Raw genomic sequence first — 20,213 nt, 5'->3', positions numbered from 1 at the left:
TGGGGAATCCCGAGGCGTTCCCTGACCAGGCAGGAGATATAATCCCTCCACCGCGTTCTGGGTCTACCCCGGGGCCTTCTCCCAGTTGGACGTGCCCGGAACACCTCTAAAGGGAGGCGTCCGGGAGGCGTCCTTATCAGATGCCCGAACCACCTCAGCTGACTCCTTTCGACGCGGAGGAGCAGCGGCTCTACTCCGAGCTCCCTCCGGATGTCCGAGCTCCGGACACTATCTCTAAGGCCGAGCCCAGACACCCTTCGCAGAAAACTCATTTCAGCCGCTTGTATCCGCGATCTTATCCTTTCGGTCATGACCCACAGCTCATGACCATAGGAGAGGGTTGGAACGTAGACCGACTGGTAAATCGAAAGCTTTACCTTCCGGCTCAGCTCCCTCTTCACCACAATGGTCCGATACAACGTCCGCATCACTGCTGACGCCGCACCAATCCGCCTGTGGATCTCACGCTCCATTTTACCCCCACTCGCGAACAAGACCCCGAGATACTTAAACTCCCCCACTTGGAGCAAAGTCTCACTCCCCACTGAGAGAGAGCATTGATTTTACCAAATCAGTTAACATTCAACACTACAAATATTAAAAACTTTGAATTCAACAGAATGTTTCATTTTTAGCTCATCAGATTGAGGAAAGAAAAGAGACTCATGAACACCTGAGAGAGCTACAGTATGTTCCTCAGTTATACAGGCAATGTAATGATAGCAGCTGAAAGGTTGATTAATAACTGATTATTAATATTATCATTACAGCCCACGTCTACCTGAAGATCTGAGGGCGGCACAGAGTATCAACATTTTTAAACCTTTTTAGTCTCAATTTAACAAAGTTTGATTTTACTTTATTGACTTATTATCTACTTCAAATTTAATTTAATTTTAAAGTAATTAAATTATTATAGATAAATGTATATTGTTTATTCCGCTATTTTTTTTAATTTGTATTTATTTTTTATTTTATTGTGGGGATTATTTTATTGTTTATTTAGTTATTAATTCAATCTTATCATTTTAGGATTTTTACAGACTTCCTTTCAGCATTTTAATATTTTATTCTGTTTTATTTTGCTGTATTTGACTTTAGTGTAGCATTTCATTTTTTATTATTTTATTAATTAATTTTATTTTGGTAAGCTTAATTTCCTGTCTTGAGTTTTAACATCTTATTTTACCTCCAGTGTTTCCTCATGAAGATATCATGACACTGTTTATTCAATTTGCAGCTACTTCTTTTTTTTCTTTTTCAAAATTATTATTATTATTATTATTATTATTTTATATTTTTTAAATTGGATTCTTCTTCTTCTTCTTGTTCTTCTTCTTCTTCTTGTTGTTGTTGTTCTTCTTCTTCTTCTTCTTCTTCTTCTTCTTCTTATTATTATTATTAGTATTTTATATTTTTTAAATTGGATTCCTCTTCTTCTTCTTCTTCTTCTGCTTCTTCTTCTTCTTCTTCTTCTTCTTCTTCTTCTGCTCCTTCTGCTTCATCTTCTTCTTCTTCTTCTGCTTCTTCTTCTTCTTCTTCTTCTTCTTCTTCTTCTTCTTCTTCTTCTTCTTCTTCTTCTTATTATTATTATTATTAGTAGTATTTTATATTTTTTTAATTGGATTCCTCTTCTTCTTCTTCTTCTTCTTCTGCTTCTTCTTCTTCTTCTTCTTCTTCTTCTTCTTCTTCTTCTTCTTCTTCTTCTTCTTCTTCTTCTTCTTCTTCTTATTATTATTATTATCATTATTATTATTATTATTATTTTATATTTTTTAAATTGGATTCTTCTTCTTCTGCTTCTTCATCTTCTTCTTCTTCTTATTATTATTTTATCTATCATGTTCTGAACCTCACATATGGATTGGGTTGGTGTGTGGGGGGTTCTTTTTCATTTTAAATTTATTCTATTTTATTATTACTCCCATTATTATTTTTATGTACAGCACTTTGTGTCTCAATATCATTGTATGAAAAGGGCTTTACAAATAAAGTCTGATTAATTTATTTGTATATTTAAGAACATGAATTGGTGTGTCTGTCTGAATTAGGTTTGTGTGTCACCGCCTGTTTCAGTTATGTGCAGTGTTCCAGTAAACCTGTAACCTGAGAGATTCCTCGGCTGTCACAGAAGGATTAAGCACACGTCAAAATGTAAAAAGGATGATGCTCCTTGCACCTGAATTTGACTCGTCTGTCTTCGGATCAAAGTTTACCCAGCAGGTGTAACCTGAGGGCTCTGTCTCAGCTCACATTGAATTCTTCACCAACACTGAGGCATGAAGAAACGAGTGACCTAGCACGAGAGGAGGTTGTGTCTTTTAGAGCACGTGTCTTTGGCAGGAGCAGACAGACTGTCATGAAAAAATGCTGGAAGTGAAACCTGAATTTGGCGACTTGAGATGACCCACCTGCTGAGATACAACAAGGCTACTGAAAGAACAGCACTGTGAGTTTAAATTAGATGTACTGGCCTCTGTCATGGCAGAGATCGGCCGGTGTTTTGGTTTAAACAGCGACCCTGTTAACTGGAGACTCTCAGCCGGATGCATCCCTCATAAACGTCTTTAGACGATCATTAAATATCTGATGAGGACATTTTGAAATCTTAATAAAAACTCAACTAGTTTGCATTCCCAGGAACTCCCTCTGTGTTTCAACAGCTGTGTAAACTCCACAAACACTGACACGTTCAGCTGAAGGTCTCCAGTTTACAGGGTCACTTTTAAAACCGGAACACCGGGAGAGACGCATTCACAGTGGGGCTGAGAGAAGACTACTGTTACAAACTGCTAAATCAAGAGAATCACAGCTTCTTCTTTTGAAAAGTACACACACATACAAAAAAGATAGAACAAATAAAAACTAATGAAAGAAAGAGAAATCAAGTGAATCACAGATGGACAAACAATGACTGGGAAAGGTTTTTGGAAAAATTTGACAAAAAAAATTAGAAAAAAAGTTATTGAAAAAAAAAGTTTTGAAAAAAAAGTTTTGAAAAAAAAGTTTTGAAAAAAAAGTTTTGAAAAAAAAGTTTTGAAAAAAAAGTTTTGAAAAAAAAGTTTTGAAAAAAAAGTTTTGAAAAATAATGTTGAAAAAAAAGTTTTGAAAAAAAAAAAAGCTTTGAAAAATTTAAAAAAAAGTTGACTCAGAGCCTGTCGAAAAATACATTTTCCTGAAATTTGAAATTGTGCTCAAAAATTAGAAAAACATGAAAAAAGTGAAAATTTTGCGCCTGCGGTTAAAAACATGGAAAAAGCAATGAATGAATCAACACGTGAGAGGAGATAAGCGCGAGTAGCAAAGACGTTTCAACACGGCTTTAAAATCCTTTTGAACTCAAAAAGCCGTGGCAGAGATCGGCTGGTGTTTCGGTTTAAACAGCGACCCTGTTAACTGGAGACTCTCAGCCGGATGCATCCCTCATAAACGTCTTTAGACGATCATTAAATATCTGATTAGGATATTTTGAAATCTTAATAAAAACTAAACTAGTTTGCATTCCCAGGAACTCCCTCTGTGTTTCAACAGCTGTGTAAACTCCACAAACACTGACACGTTCAGCTGAAGGTCTCCAGTTTACAGGGTCACTTTTAAAACCGGAACACCGGGAGGAGAGACGCATTCACGGTGTGCTGAGAGAAGACTACTGTTACAAGCTGCTAAATCAAGAGAATCACAGCTTCTTCTTTTGAAAAGTACACACACATACAAAAAAGATAGAACAAATAAAAACTAATGAAAGAAAGAGAAATCAAGTGAATCACAGATGGGTGTGATGTTATTGTGGACGACGGGCGGAATCAAAACACTGCGGTTAATCTACCAGTCAGACACGTTCAGCATTCCAGGCCCCGCCCCCCTGAAAGGCCCTGGACCTTTGAAAGTACTACCCCCGTAGCAGGGGCTTTTTAGGGAGGAGATTATGTACCCCTGAACTAAATTGAGATCCTGGGTCCTCCGGTCGATCAGAGGGACATTTGTTGCTTCTTCAAGAGGCAAAAGCAAAAGTCACAAAATAGTCACAAAACAAATGACATCTAATATTAAATTAAAAAATTAAAACTGAACTTCTGCAACAAAAAAAAAACACTTCCTCATAAATCATGATGATTAAAACTACAAACAATCACAAGAAGCATGTTTGAGAAATATGTGGTTTATTTTAAGTTTGACCCATGTTCCATCTGTTTCAATGGAGGAGGCGGGCTTTAAGACCCATACTTCAGTCAGTCACCAGGGGGAGCTCTTTAAGTTCTGGCCTCTTTCTCTTCATACACTCAATGCTTGAAACACTCAACACACTGAGACAAACAGTGCTGCTGTATCAACCTCAGATTTGTAACAAATCAGCAACAAGTTCATGTGAAATTTACATCCCAAAGTGTTCCAGAGATTCACTGTGGAATGATACGATACAAATGTGGAAAAGCTTTTGACACAAGATGTTAAACAATGACTCCACCTCGCTGTCCGTCCGTTTCAACCCTGAGTAAAAGATGACGGTCGACGTCGAAAACAAAAACACAGTGGGCCCAGTTATGAGCCTTAAAATCCTTCCATGAGGGACTTCTTTTTCTTCCTCATCCCCTTCCTCTGGATCTCACTTGAGTTGCTGTAGTAGGTTTTAACACTGCTGGCTCTCTTCATCTGGTACATCACCTTCGCTGCTTCATCAGAGAGAGTCTGCAGAGTGAAAGGAAGCGTGTTTAGGAGTCAGAACCATAAATATAAGTTTATATGAACAAATATGTGGGGTACAAAACTGATGAACCTGAGAGTCTGTCGTGATGTTATCAAAGATTGTCGTCATGGTGTCCAGCCAGTTGCTGTAGATGTTGTCTTCTTGTTGGACCTGCCTCTGCTTACTACGGGGCAGAAAGAGGAAATGTGTGACCGAGAACAACACCTTCTAAGTTTCACCGATTCCACAGCTTCAAAAGCTTTAAAAAAAGGCTTATTAAGATTAGAAGTAGTCTGGCAGGTTGATGCACTAACAAAGAACTTCCACCAGATCCATGTCCACTCTCTCGTCTGTCAACACCCACCGCTTGCGTTTTCGGATCGCCGGACAGCTGGAGTCATGTGACCGAGCTTTTCACCAAATCAAGGATTCTCCTCCTCCTCCTCCTCTCCTCATCCATGTTGTCTTTCTGGTCCTCTGAAAACCTCTGACCTGTTGACTCCAGGCCTGGCTCCGCTCATCATGACTTTGGTTTGTTGTTGTAGTTAAGTGAAATACGATCTGGTGATAACACAGAGTGTTTTATTCTGAAAATTAACCGGATGTTTTCATTTTGTTTTGGTGAAACCTGACTTCCTGTCCCGCTCCATCTGCTGTGTTGAGCATTGATGCGTCGTGCTCCGGCATCCGGCAATCAGAGACCCAGTCGTAACCCAACGGAGCGGATCCAGTGGAAGTTAACACATTGACTAGAATAGAAACCTATCAGATCTGGTCCTGTGACGGATCAGATACGGACCGGACACGGATCTGGTGGAATTCTCCTTTTACCGTCTACCTCTTTCAGACGCCAAAGGGAGCTGAGGGTTCAGAGACTCATACCTGATCTGACTCAGCAGGTCTTGCTGTGCTCTTAGTTGCCGCTGTGCTTCCTGGACTCGGCCCTCCATGGTCAGCCTGGCACACAGTTGAACACAGTGGACACCGAGCACTGCCGTGTTGAGGCTCCCTGCCCAGACTCCACTTTGACTTAACAAACAAAGCAGATCATAATTGTGAGTTTCAACATTTTTTTTCAGAACATCATAATCCAACTCATAGTTCGTCATTTTAACATTGTCTACCTGCAGGTTGTAACAGGACGTAGCTCCGTTATGATGCGCATGACTTTCTGTTGGTCTCTGGTCTTGAAGCTCAGCTGTACTTGGAATGGAAGCGTGCTCCTCTGGAGGAAAACTGTCACACACATGAACGTTCATGTCATAGATTGATTGGTTTTCTTGCTATTGGCTGTTCTGTGAAACTTCAGGTGCCACATTTATTTGGATTGGACTTTCCTATACCTCCTGTGAACTCTGGTTTTACAGCAAACTGAAGGGTGATCTCCAGTCCTTTGGTAACGTTCCCTATTTCACTCATTTTGTCATCCTCATATGGAAAATACCTGCAGAGGAAAGAGAGAAGAGACTCACAAACCATCCTAAGAGAGCTGTTACACAGCAATTTCATATATACATTAAAAAGGACATATTGGGATGGTTATTTTAGGCGTTTTTTCGACCAGAGGAACTTTACCCCTGAACTACGTGTGTTTCGATCGGTGGACCCAGGATCTCAATTTAGTTCAGGGGTAGATAATCTCCCCCCTAAAAAGCCCCTCCTAAGGGGTAGTACTTTTCAAAGGTCCAGGGACTTTCAGGGGGGCGGGGCCTGGAATGCTGAACGTGTCTGACTGGTAGATTAACCGCAGTGTTTTGATTCCGCCCGTCGTCCACAATAACATCACACCCATCTGTGATTCACTTGATTTCTCTTTCTTTCATTCGTTTTTATTTGTTCTATCTTTTTTGTATGTGTGTGTACTTTTCAAAAGAAGAAGCTGTGATTCTCTTGATTTAGCAGCTTGTAACAGTAGTCTTCTCTCAGCCCACCGTGAATGCGTCTCTCCTCCCGGTGTTCCGGTTTTAAAAGCAACCCTGTAAACTGGAGACCTTCAGCTGAACGTGTCAGTGCTTGTGGAGTTTACACAGCTGTTGAAACACAGAGGGAGTTCCTGGGAATGCAAACTAGTTTAGTTTTTATTAAGATTTCAAAATATCCTCATCAGATATTTAATGATCGTCTAAAGACGTTTATGAGGGATGCATCCGGCTGAGAGTCTCCAGTTAACAGGGTCGCTGTTTAAACCAAAACACCGGCCGATCTCTGCCACGGCTTTTTGAGTTCAAAAGGATTTTAAAGCCGTGTTGAAACGTCTTTGCTACTCGCGCTTATCTCCTCTCACGTGTTGATTCAGTGAATCCATCTGTGATGAAATATAGCACCATCTAAAACAGCGGCAGCTGAGTCTCTTCATGCTAACAGGCTAACTGTTGTGTTGCTCATAATGATACCTGCCTGTCCGTCTGCTTCTATGGTGTCATCTGTGATGAATGGCATTCCTCTTTGTTTTACTGCCCTCTACTGGTCTGGTGGTGTAGTGCATTTCCTTTTTTTTTTCTCCATACGTCACTGGCCTGATTTGCACAATCTACCCTGGACTTCAGCCCGCAATCGAAACGCAGACAACAATGGGGGCACAGGAACCTTTTAGTTCAGGGTAAAGTAGTTCCGGGGGCTGAAAGACTCTGGAACTCTTGGTCCAAATGCACCTTTTGAATGTCCTTAATGTTATAGACATCAATGTTGGTAATTTTTGTGTCTATCTTCTTGGTATGCATAAGTAATCATAACTCACACTCCTTCAGGAGCAAGCAACGTTGCTGTGACTCCTGTTGCAAGCACGTTATCCACAGAGGCTGACTGGATCTCTTTCGCAACAGTACCAATGCTCACCGTGTTCACCTGTTCAGGAGACGTAGCATACGTTAGCATTTAGCATTGAATGTGTTCCTTGATGCTGCAGACGACATGTGTCTCACCCTTCCTCCAGTAGTGTCTGCGAGTCTCCCGATTTCAGCCAAGCGACAGTCTGTTCCTTCAAAAGTCATCACTGATATAATGACTCTAAGAAAGAGAGAGTACACGTTGCCTTCTATCCATAAACACACCAACACATTCTGCTCATCACAGATTTCTCTGTGAGTCTGTTTTCTTACCCGCTCTTCACAGCCTCCAGAGCAAGCTTTCTGTAGAAGTACGAAGCGAGGGATGAGGAGGACGGAGAGGGAGTCTGCTCTATCTCACCCAGGCCGATGTTGGCTCTGCCGTCAGTGCACAAAATCACCTGCAGAACAAAGATGTCAATGAGCATCAAAGTCTTAAGCACATCTGTCAGTTCTCAGCCCACAGGGATTCTCAGGCGGAAAGCATAGTTGAAAAACTAGTCAGGTTTATGGCTTTTAGGGAATGCCGCAATGTAACAGTATTGATGAAAAATGTATTTTAAAATGTCTAAAATGTTGATATCCTGCTAATATAGGCATACATTAATACTGTGCAGCTAAATGGTACACAGTAGGGGGCGAAAGTCGTTCTTTTGTCACCCGCCATGAAACCAAAGGAATACGAAGAAGCAGCAGCAGCAGCAGCAGAAGAAGACTCTAACCAGCTAGCTATCTAGTCTTTATCACAGTGTGTGGCTTCTACTGCAGCACAAATCCCATCAGAGGAGTTAACAGACAAAAGTGAGATACTCTACTCATACTCTCTTCTGTGTGCATGCGTGAACCATGCATGCAGCCTGTTACAGTCACTCCTCTTCGTTCATTCTTCTTCTCTGTCTTCATCAATCTTTGTCAGATTTTTCTCTGGCAGTTTGTTGAGGCTGTGACCTCTTTTGGCCTTCCGGTCGTGAGAGTTGTGGACTGTTCTTCACGATGAAATCACCAACTTTAACTTTTACTCGCATTACTGTTGCTTTGTTTTTGTTTTTACTCGTGCTCGGCTGGTTGAGCTGAAAACAGCCGGCTCATCGTCTGAACCGCTGGATGTTCCTGAGGAGATCTGGAGACTTAGGATGCATAGAGGCAGAGGAGGCATAGAGCTACGAGGGAGGAGAGCTGGTATAAGGAGACGGGGGTTTATGGAGAGGAGATAGAAGCCGTGTCTCTCCTCTCTCATCAGGGGCAATAAGATGGACGAGCTAACAGGACTAGCCAGGAGTCAGACGGAGTTTCAGGAATGTAGCATGGTGTGCTTCGCGGAAACGTGGCTGCATCAGGATATTCCCGACCACAACGTCTCCATTGACGGCTTCCAGACTGTCCGGGCAAACCGGGATAGCACAGAGAGCGCTGTGGGCCTCCGACCATATTATCTGCACAGGGAGATCTCACATGTCTTACTGGTAGCTGTTTACATCCCCCCCTCTGCCAACCCGACTACGGGGTCCAACGTTCTCAACGCTGCCATTGCCAGACTCCAGACAGACCACCAGAGTGCCCTCTTCCTGATCTCTGGGGACTTCAACCATGTGTTTATTTTCTACAGAGCATAAAGTATTTCTCGCCAGTTTGGGAGTTTTGGGATTTCATAAAAAAGAGTATGTGGCAAAGGGGAAATGCAGAATCACAATGCAGAATCACAAGCCAAAGAGGATGGTGACTTTTTTGTTAAGTTAGAAGCTGGTGACGTACTAGAAATGGATGAAGACATGTAAGAAAGTCAAGCATATCCTTAGTTGGACTGATAGCACCATTCATCCTCACCTTTGACCCAGGGTACCTCGATGCAACGGCAACCGAGGCTAAAGCAGCAGAACCAAGACACGTAGCTCCATTTTCACTGAGCCTGTGAATGAAGCAGAAACATACAGTATATAAAAAACACAGGTCAGAGTCCAGAGAGCTCCCTCTAAAGCTCACAGTAAGATCCAAAACAGTGGTCACTCACTCCTGGACTCTCTGTGCAAGTTGGCCGTAGGTCTCAGCAATACAGTGCGGGATGGTATAAGCGACACTCTGCTGCCATATATGGTCGTAATCAAGCAAGGCCCAATCGCTGAGGGTGAGAGGAACACTAGTGCCATCACCGTATATAACAACCTTTAAGAAAGAGGATGGATGAAGAAGAGAAGAGGATGAGTTAAGTCATTCTAGATTAACACACATATATTTGGGATTTCAGAGTCACAGTTTTGCTCTGTTCCTTTGTTTTTTGAAACACCTGTCTTGTTATAGGTTCTTCAATCTCCCAAAAGCCCCACTTTGGAGATCTAAGTTCATAAAAGTGTGCAATAAAGTCACAAAAGTTGGTTTAAAAGAGCATTTTCTCTTATTTCCCATTAATTAACTTTTTCATCTTGGTTTGGAACCAGTAATACAAAAGTTTTGAGTGAGCTAACTGAATAAAAAATGTCATTTTGTCACCTTTAGATATCATAAACTGAATAAAACAAACAAGATTAAGTAAATATATGCATAAGTAAAACATTAGCCAACATTAAAACTTCTACATGACCCAAAAAGAACATATGTTTTATTTTATTTTCAGTACAAATAACTTGAAAAGTGGAAAATATCAAATTTATTTCTCCTACATCATCGTTGAATGTAACCAGGGCCACTCTCCTGTGAGGGGACTGCTGCAGCAGAGATGTGAGCGACCTCTGGAGGGCATCCTGCATACCCTACAGGAAAAAAAAATAATGCACACAATGAAATATCATCACATGTTCAAATAATATGAGTAATGCATGTAAACAAACAACCAATTAACATTGTACCTGTAGTCTGGATATGTGTGCTTGGGATCCACTGCTGTTTGTAACCTGAAGTGTGGGGAAATAATTACAGTTGTTAGTTGGAAGGTTAGAGTAGTTTGAGTAAATCAGGACATATCTCTTTATGTGAAAGATTTTTAGAGATGCTTTGGTGATGAAAGGAAATAAAATGTCCTTTATCTGTGATTAATTGTGTCTGCAGCAGCCTCTGGTGTCCAAAACTGAAGCCAAAGCAGATACTGTATGATAATAACTGCAGTTCCTTGAGTGTCCACTTGAGGCTTGCTCACAAGGCCACGAGACCCCATTAATCAATCAATCAATCAAGCTTTATTTATATAGCACCTTTCATACAAATAAAATGCAACCCAAAGTGCTTTACAGCGATTGAAAACAAGAAAGAAGCAGAAATGAAACAATGCTAAGACATTTTAGTGGAAGATAATAATAATGATAATAATAAAACTAATAAAAATACAAATTAAAAATAAGAACAACATAAAAATAAAATAAAATAGAGACCAATGCACACCAAAATAAAATATGTGTAATTAAAATAAGTTAAAGCATCAAAATTAAGAAATAAAAATAGTTAAAATAAATAGATTTAAAAGGTGAGGATAAGAGTTGAAAAATAAAACTAAGGCTGAAAAATATCAATAAAACTGAGTAGATAAATAAAATTAAATAAATGAATGAATAAATACATAAAAATAGAATAAGATAACAGTTAAAATTACTAAAATAATAAAGCAACATTTAAATCAATATTCTAATAAAAGGTAGGTAATAAAATTGTTAAACCCTACATAAAAGCCAGACTGAATAAATACGTTTTTAGTTTACGTTTAAAAGTCTCAATATCTCCATCAGCTCCTCTCAGATCCTCCTTAAACACTCATATTGATGCCCGTTTCACAGCAGAAATAAACACATTTTCAGCTTAAAAACTTACAAAAAGTGTTTTTGAATTTTCTTTTTTTAAACTCATTTGTTTTGAAGATAATTAGCATAGACTGTATAACTGGACGTAGTCTCAGTGACGCCTAAAGCAGAGTTACGAAGCCCAACAACAGAGGATAAGAAATGTAGACTCAAACTAACTTTGGCCGACCAAGCAGAAGGCCAAGACCTGGAGTTAAAGCGGGCCTCTAGCCTCCTTGCTAACAGCTACAGTTTGACTGCCTACCATTCAGCCGTGCCCCTAATTATGCAAAACTTGCAACCTTAATATCTTCAAAACTTATGAGGTAGAAAAAGAATTCACCCCCATAAAGTGTGTGGTGATAAAGAAATGAGCTAAAACTGTTTTTGTATCAGGCTGTAAAAATGTTTATTTATTTATCTATTTTAAAGTTATATTTTGGGGCATTTTCACCTTTAATGGACAGGACAGCTGAAGAGAGACAGGATATGTGGGGAGCAGAGAGTGGGGGAGGACACGCAGCATATGGTCGAGGCTGGAATCGAACCTGTGACCTCTGTGACGAGGACTACAGCCTCTGTACATGGGGCCCGCTTAGACCGCTAGGCCAACGGTGCCCCAAAACATGTTTATTTTTGCTGTAAAGACCGTCTTCTTTGAATGGGTGTGTATGTGGCCTCTGGTGCTTTTGGAGACACCCTCAAGTGGACACTCGAGGAACTGCAGTCCATTTCTCATGAATAGAGGTTGAAGGTTGAAAGAGGTTGAAATTGAAATTGTACAAGTTTTGCATGACTTTGGGAACAGCTGACTTGACTGACAGGTGGACATATTGTTGATGTTTGCTAAGAGGCTAAAGGCACACCTTAACTCCGCCTCTTTGTCTCTCGATAGGTCGGCCAAAGTTTGTTAGAGTCGGCATTTCCAAGATAGCGATCGCCACTTCAAATACCGAAGGGTGACATCACTGAGATTACATCGGTGCTGTTTGATAACGTTCCAACAGGTCTATTTAGCCCTGGAGGCTATCAATGCTAATTTTAACTTTTAACTTTTTTCTGTTTTACTTTTTTTTTTTAAGTTACATTTTTGTTTTTGTTTTGCCTTTATTGACAGGACAGCTGAAGAGGGACAGAAAATGTGGGGAGTGGAGAGTGGGGGAAGACATGCAGTGGATGGTCGACCGGCCTGAAGTCGAACCAGCGACCTCTGCGACGAGGACTATAGCCTCCATACATGGGGCGCTTAGACCACTAGGCCACCAGCGCCCCCTGTTGGAACTTCTTTTTTGAAGTAAAGACATTGTCCCTGCTTTCACACACACCTCTGTTGTGACACTCATGCTGCCAGAAATGTCCACGCAGAACACCACCAGGGTGTCCTCCAAGTTCTGGTAGACGTCATCGCTCTGATTGGGCAGGTAAATGTCATCACTGTGAACACCTGCAAGCTGACCCACACACACTCTCTCCACGCTGTCGTTCACGCTGTTTTTATGTCCACAGAACTCACACACCCACACCTGAACGAGAGGAGGAGAAGGAAAAAAACATCTTCACTTATTAAAGAAGAGTTTGAGATGCTAAGAACATCTACAAGCTGGAAGACTTACACTCCTCTGAATAAAACTCAGACAAGACAAAGCTGCACTACACTTCCCACAAATCACCGGGCTCTGAAAACTCTCCAGGCATGACGCTGTTTAGACAGAGAAGAAGAAATGAGGTTAAAGAAACAATGACACAGGTGTTTCTTGATGCGTGTCTGTGAGTGTACCTTGACTGATGTCGACCAGTTTCCCAACACTGAGGGAGACCACGTTGATGTTTGCTGTCAGCCTGCTCGGTCCTTCCTGCTTGTCCACTGTTCAAATCATGACAAAGACATGAAGAAGGACAATGCTTCTCTCAAACACTCACCTGAAGGATTGAAAGAGTTAAAGAGAGAAAAAGCTCACGTCTGGGTGGGACAGGAGGAGGGAGGGAGAGAGGACCAGGTGGAGGCAGGAGGGTGAGGAGATGGAGGGGGGGCAGAGACGTAGGCCGAGGTTTTCTGGAACTGCGAGGAGGAAGGGGAGGAGGAAGTTCACCTTGAAGAAGGGAAGAGAAGAGAAGCACTTTTTATACTTCCAGTCCAGCAAATATTCAGGTATCACTTTTGTCCAGAGGGGGCGCCAAAAACCACACAAACAAATTTCCTAACTGGAGCTTTAAGGCGTTTTTCGACCTACCGTCCACAATAACATCACACACATCTGTGATTCACTTGATTTCTCTTTCTTTCATTAGTTTTTATTTGTTCTATCTGTTTTGTATGTGTGTGTACTTTTCAAAAGAAGAAGCTGTGATTCTCTTGATTTAGCAGCTTGTAACAGTAGTCTTCTCTCAGCCCACCGTGAATGCGTCTCTCCTCCCAGTGTTCGGGTTTTAAAAGTGACCCTGTAAACTGGAGACCTTCAGCTGAACGTGTCAGTGTTTGTGGAGTTTACACAGCTGTTGAAACACAGAGGGAGTTCCTGGGAATGCAAACTAGTTTAGTTTTTATTAAGATTTCAAAATATCCTCATCAGATATTTAATGATCGTCTAAAGACGTTTATGAGGGATGCATCCGGCTGAAAGTCTCCAGTTAACAGGGTCGCAGTTTAAACCAAAACACCGGCCGATCTCTGCCACGGCTTTTTGAGTTCAAAAGGATTTTAAAGCTGTGTTGCTACTCACGCTTATCTCCTCTCACGTGTTGATTCATTCATTGCTTTTTCCATATTTTTAACCGCAGGCGCAAAATTTTCACTTTTTTCATGTTTTTCTAATTTTGGAGCACAATTTCAAATTTCAGGAAAATGTATTTTTTCGACAGGCTCCGAGTCTACTTTTTTGTCAAATAGTTTTTCAACCTTTTCTTTTTTTTCAATTTTTTTTTGTCATTCATTTAAAAAAAAAAATATTTCAAAAATTATTTCTTTTAAAAAAAATTCTCAAAACTTTTTTCTCAAAACTTTTTTTTTCAAAACTTTTTTTTTAAAAAACTTTTTTTCAAAAACTTTTTTTCAAAATTTTTTCAAATTTTTTTTTTCATTTTTTTTGTGTGAAATATATATATTTTTTATTTTATTTTGTAAAAAAAAAAATTGCCAATTTTTTTTATCAAATTTTATCTGTCAAATTTTTTGTTGTCAATCTTTTGGGTCTCCAGTTAACAGGGTCGCTGTTTAAACCGAAACACCGGTCGATCTCTGCCATGGCTTTTTGAGTTCAGGATTTTAAAGCCGTGTTGAAACGTCTTTGCTACTCGCGCTTATCTCCTCTCACGTGTTGATTCAGTGAATCCATCTGTGATGAAATATAGCACCATCTAAAACAGCGCCAGCTGAGTCTCTTCATGCTAACAGGCTAACTGTTGTGTTGCTCATAATGATACCTGCCTGTCCGTCTGCTTCCATGGTGTCATCTGTGATGAATAGCATTCCTCTTTGTGTTACTGCCCTCTACTGGTCTGGTGGTGTAGTGCATTTCCTTTTTTTTCCTCCATACGTCACTGGCCTGATTTGCACAATCTACCCGGGACTTCACCCCGTGGTCGAAACGCAGACAACAATGGGGGCACAGGAACCTTTTAGTTCAGGGTAAAGTAGTTCGGGGGGCTAAAAGACCCAGGAACTCTTGGCCGATATGCACCTCCAATTCAGCATTTTTATGAAACTTTATAAATTATACACTTTATGAAGTACAGGACTAAAGATGCAACTCCCCATAACCCCCATATGGAGAAATGTACTCACTCACTTTCTGTTACTTTGTTAGTCACAGTTTTCATGTGGACTGAAATACTGTAAAACTTTTGTTGCTGTAAATTAAAATGATGTGTTGAATTGTTATCTGTACATCTCTCTTTGTGTTTCTCTTTCTCTTGCATATGCAACCGCCCCCCCCCCCCCTTCACACACACACACACACACACACACACACACACACACACAAGCAAACTCATATGTATCTCATATGTATCTCTGCTCAGAATGATTTCCTGTTATTTCCCCGTGATTCTCTTGAGAATTTGATGAACTCCTCTGACTGAAAAACAACAATTTAGTGGTGCTGAACTTTACGAAAGCCTCGTGTGTTTGTGTAAAGAGTGGATACTCACCTTCTTGATGTTTCACTATGTTGCCGTACGTGTTTTCAAGAGAAAGACCTGTAGATGCTGAAAGAAGAAAATAAGTTCATTTAAACAGATAGAAGGAGCCAAACACTGCCATAAGGCTTCTCTGTACCTAACTCACCTTTTACTTTTATCATAGAGCCTTTCCTGATTTTATCTGAATTGTATTTTATTTAAGTTGAACAACTTTAATTATATTCCTTTAGAGTTATTTTAGGGGAATTTTATGTCTTTTAAAATATGTTTTACTTCTTTATCTTGACTTGTGTGATTTTAGGAAATGCCTGTTTTATTTTGCTGCCCATGTAAAGCACTCTGTAACTTGTTTTTGAAAAGTGCTCTACAACTAAAATTATTATTCTTATTATTTGATTTATTATTTTAACTGGTGGTGCAAATTAGCATCCATGCACACTTTTATATGCTTATTATTATATTACCTTTTCATGAATCTAAAACATGGAACTCTGTCTTTATAAATAAAACATATCAGGATAATAATAATAATAATAATTGTATTTATAGAGCACTTTTCAAAACACAAGTTACAAAGTGCTTCACATGGGCAGCAAAATTAAAAGACATCAAATTCCCCTAAAATAACTCTAAAGGAATACAGTTATTTTAAAATATATTTCTTAAGACGGTTAAAATAAAATAAAATAAAATACAAAAATTATTAATATTAATGTATGTTTTATTCCTTTATCTTGACTTGTGTAATTTACAAACTGCTGCCCATGTGAAGCACTTTGTAACTTGTTTTTTGAAAAGTGCTCTACAAATACAATAATAATAATTTTTTTTTAACTGGTTGTACAAATTAGCATCTGCAAACACTTTGTTTCCTTGTTGAGCCGCATTTTGTAATAACGGTGCATTTTGTAATAAACGTCCAAAATGTAATAATTTTTTCATTTCATTTTGTAATAAGACGCATTTTGTAATAAACTGCCCCAACGCATTTTGTAATACATTTTGCCGCATTATGTAATAAGTTATTACATTTTCAGAAGATTATTACAAAATGCGGCTTTATTACAAAATGAAATGAAAAAGTTTTTACATTTTGGACGTTTATTATAAAATGCACCGTTATTACAAAATGCGGCTCAGCATACCTTTATTATTATATTACCTTTTCATTAATCTAAAACAATGAACTCTGTGTCTGTAAAAATAGAAGATACCAGCATCATTTTTTCAGGCTTGGTAACTCGATTTGTATATAAGTACGAGGAGAAGATATTAATGCAGTGAGGAATTACAAAGTGCCTCAAGTTAGACGCATTAAATATCAAACAGAAGGAAAGTAAAACATATGAGAAAAAAACAAAACTTCTGAAGTATACAAAATCTATAAAAAGAGAGAAAAAAGCAGAAGTGAGGAATAATAAAAAAAGTATTGTTTTAAGATAAAATAAGATATTCATTTATTCGTCCCACAACGGGGAAATTTACAGTCACAGCTGCAGTAGATGCAAACAACAAAGAGCATATACAATATTAATTATTAGAAGTTATTAGCAATTAAAAAAGTATATTAGCATTTCTTAAGAAAAGTATTAACAAACTGAATAAGGAAATTTACAATATATTAACAAAACCAGTGACACCATGATGTAAAAATGATAAAGCTTGTAAAAACACATTCTTTAAAAAAGGGATTTGCACTCACGTGCTCCATCAGGCCTCCAATTACACACAACATGACTGCAGGCAAACTCCATCTAAGGCACATAAAAACAACATTAAATAAAATTAATAAAATTAAATGTAAATGAAAAAACTCTTTGATAGAGAACTTGGCATTTCTTCTCCCCAGCTTTGAGAATAAATCGAATGAAATGAAGAGCGAATCGACAGGAACGTGACGAAAGGATGCAGAAACAGACAAATCAACAGTGTGACAAAGACAGATCGGCTTCCTGGCATTATGTGTTCATTGTTACCACGGTAACCGGGGCGTCTGTTTGGTTATTTTTCTGGTTAACAGGTGGGTGAGTGAACGCAGAGAGGCAGTCATTTCCTGTTTGAATAACTGTCAGGGGGGAAAGACAAAAACATGGGTGGTAATGGCCTGCATGGATTTACCACAGCCTCATGGGTATCTGTAGTTACCAGTTTGATCAATAAATGTGTTATTTTTTATAACTATTATTATTATTAATACATGTATGGCCCCAAAACAGGTCTGAACTGAGAGCTGTGAGTTCAAAATAAAGAGGGATGTCCTCTGACAGTGAAGAGTTATTACTTTTAAGGCACATCATGGACACTTCTACCCTTAAGACCACCACAGAAGGATGCAGAGGCGGAAAAACACCAAAACAATAATGGCGAGCGCTCCAGATGAGATCACAGAAGTACACTACAAGTATGATCCAGAATCTGACTCCAAACAGAAGGAGGCATCTGTTAGAGGGTCGCAGCCACATTTACAACAGCATGAGATTTGAGTGTTGTTCCGGCTATCATGCCTTTCCTGTGTTACTTTGTGTGGTCAGTTTTGCAGGAATGTTGTTAGAAAATAAGTAGCAAGACCTGTTTTTTTTGTTCCTCCAGTGTTGGGACAGAATATAGACATTCGTGTTGGTCTTTGCAAGCAGAGCAGTTTGACATGTCTGACTTTGCAACACCAAAGCAAAACCACGGAGGTGTAGGAGGGAGCGGAATCTCTAGAGGAGTGGGAGTTTCTTAGCATGCACGCCTATGCAAATCACACCTGTCATCACTACAGGAGCAAGTTCAGATAACCGTGTAAGAGCAATGTTTTCAGAGAACACCTTCCACAGGCCTCTTTGGAAACCCTGGACAATCAAACTCCTATGTAAAACTTTGACATTCAGACCACTTTGGAAACCCTGGACACTCAGAACCTTTTGAGTGTTCAGAGTTTCTAAAGGGTTCAAAGTGTCCGGAGTTTCCAAACCCCTTTGGAAACCCTGGACAATCAGACCCTTTTGTAAATTCTTGACATTCAGACCTCTTTGGAAACTTGGGGCACTCATGACTCCTTTGAAAACCCTGGACACTCAGACCCCTTAGGAAACCATGGACATTAAGACCTCTTTAGAAACTCTGGACATCCAGATCTCTTTTGGAAACTCTGGACACTCCGGCCTCTTAGGAAACCCTAGACATTCTACCCTCTTTTGAAACTCTGGACACTAGACCCTTTTGAGTAACTCCTGACACTCTGCCCTCCTTGGAAACCCTGGACATTCTTGCCTCTTTGGGAACCCTGGACACACAGATCCTTTTGGAAACCCTGGACACACAGATCCTTTTGGAAACCCTGGACACACAGATCCTTTTGGAAACCCTGGACACAGATCCTTTTGGAAACCCTTGAAATTTAGACCTATTTGGAAACTCTTTACAGTCTGTCCCCTATGGAAACCCTGGACACTCTGGCCCCTATGGAAACCCTGGACACTCTGCCCTCCTTGGAAACCCTGGACATTCTTGCCTCTTTGGGAACCCTGGACACACAGATCCTTTTGGAAACCCTTGACACACAGATCCTTTTGGAAACCCTTGACATTTAGACCTCTTTGGAAACTCTTTACTGTCTGTCCCCTATGGAAGCCCTGGTCACTCTGGCCCCTATGGAAATCCTGGACATTCTAGCCTCTTTGGGAACCCTAGACACACAGATCCTTTTGGAAACCCTTGACATTTAGAACTCTTTGGAAACTCTTTACTGTCTGTCCCCCTATGGAAACCCTGGACACTCTTGCCTCCTTGGAAATCCTGGACATTCTAGCCTCTTTGGGAACCCTTGACACACAGATCCTTTTGGAAACCCTTGAAATTTAGACCTCTTTGGAAACTCTTTACAGTCTGTCCCCTATGGAAACCCTGGACACTCTGGCCCCTATGAAAACCCTGGACACTCGGGCCTCCTTGGAAATCCTGGACATTCTAGCCTCTTTGGGAACCCTGGACACACAGATCCTTTTGGAAACCCTGGACACAGATCCTTTTGGAAACCATTGACATTTAGACCTCTTTGGAAACTCTTTACAGTCTGTCCCCTATGGAAGCCCTGGACACTCTAGCCTCTTTGGGAACCCTGGACACACAGATCCTTTTGGAAACCCTGGACACTCAGACCCCTAACGAAACTCCTGACACTCAGCCCTCCTTGGAAACCCTGGACACTCAAAATCAGCAACTCAGCTCACACATCCTCAGACTTCTGTCTTCAGTTCATCCAGGATCCTATTGAAGGTTTTGACACTGTTACAGAAACACTGTTTCTTCATTCTAGACTCTGTGTGTGTGCGTACTTTGGATCCCCATTATAACAGAGTCATGGGTTCCTTTACATCTTAAAGCTCACACGATAGTTTCTCTGAACAACGATGGAAACAGTCACTACTCTTCTTTATACATAACCATTAAAACATTATCAGTAAACAAACGGAAGCTGATGGCATCCTTTCTACAATCTGACCAACATTGCAAACCATAGACTGAACCAAATCATTCTGTTCCTCCTTCTCATACTACCAGGATTAAAGACTACTACATTGACTCAGTAAGGGGGCTGCAGTTCCAGGATCCATCCCCAGGAACACACACACACACACATTTAAAGAAGAAAAGACTTACCCTCACGGTGCTCTGTGTGCAGCTGTGCCTCTTAAACTGAAAGTGTTTGTATCAGGAGTTTTCTCGCCTGTATGAATGTGTAGGTGTGCTCAAAGTCTGAAAACCAGCGCTGCGCTCGTGTGTCAGGAAGTTGTCAAAGGGTTGATAAGCAAGATCAAGAGG

At 40.1% G+C, this 20,213-nt stretch overlaps 1 protein-coding gene across 1 annotated transcript; it reads right to left on the bottom strand.

Annotated features, from left to right (window-relative positions):
• Positions 1-4,164: 4,164 nt before the first annotated feature.
• On the bottom strand, positions 4,165-20,191 carry si:dkey-9k7.3 (circularly permutated Ras protein 1). Its single transcript, XM_034675992.1, has 19 exons — positions 20,052-20,191; positions 17,110-17,161; positions 15,417-15,473; positions 13,229-13,360; positions 13,048-13,134; positions 12,884-12,969; positions 12,596-12,793; positions 10,350-10,394; positions 10,164-10,253; positions 9,518-9,669; positions 9,334-9,415; positions 7,783-7,910; positions 7,606-7,690; positions 7,422-7,528; positions 6,028-6,128; positions 5,809-5,920; positions 5,567-5,707; positions 4,775-4,868; positions 4,165-4,686 (listed from the first exon to the last, which is right to left on the bottom strand). The coding sequence occupies exons 2-19, from the start codon at positions 17,159-17,161 to the stop codon at positions 4,549-4,551; spliced, it is 1,887 nt and encodes a 628-aa protein (XP_034531883.1). The 5' UTR covers positions 20,052-20,191; the 3' UTR covers positions 4,165-4,548.
• Between the last annotated feature and the right edge of the window lie 22 nt (positions 20,192-20,213).

This window comes from Notolabrus celidotus, chromosome 23 (assembly GCF_009762535.1).
Source record: "Notolabrus celidotus isolate fNotCel1 chromosome 23, fNotCel1.pri, whole genome shotgun sequence".
NCBI lineage: Eukaryota > Metazoa > Chordata > Actinopteri > Labriformes > Labridae > Notolabrus > Notolabrus celidotus.
The sequence above is the reverse complement of the archived record's forward strand: the minus strand, read 5'-3'. Positions and strand labels throughout refer to the sequence as shown.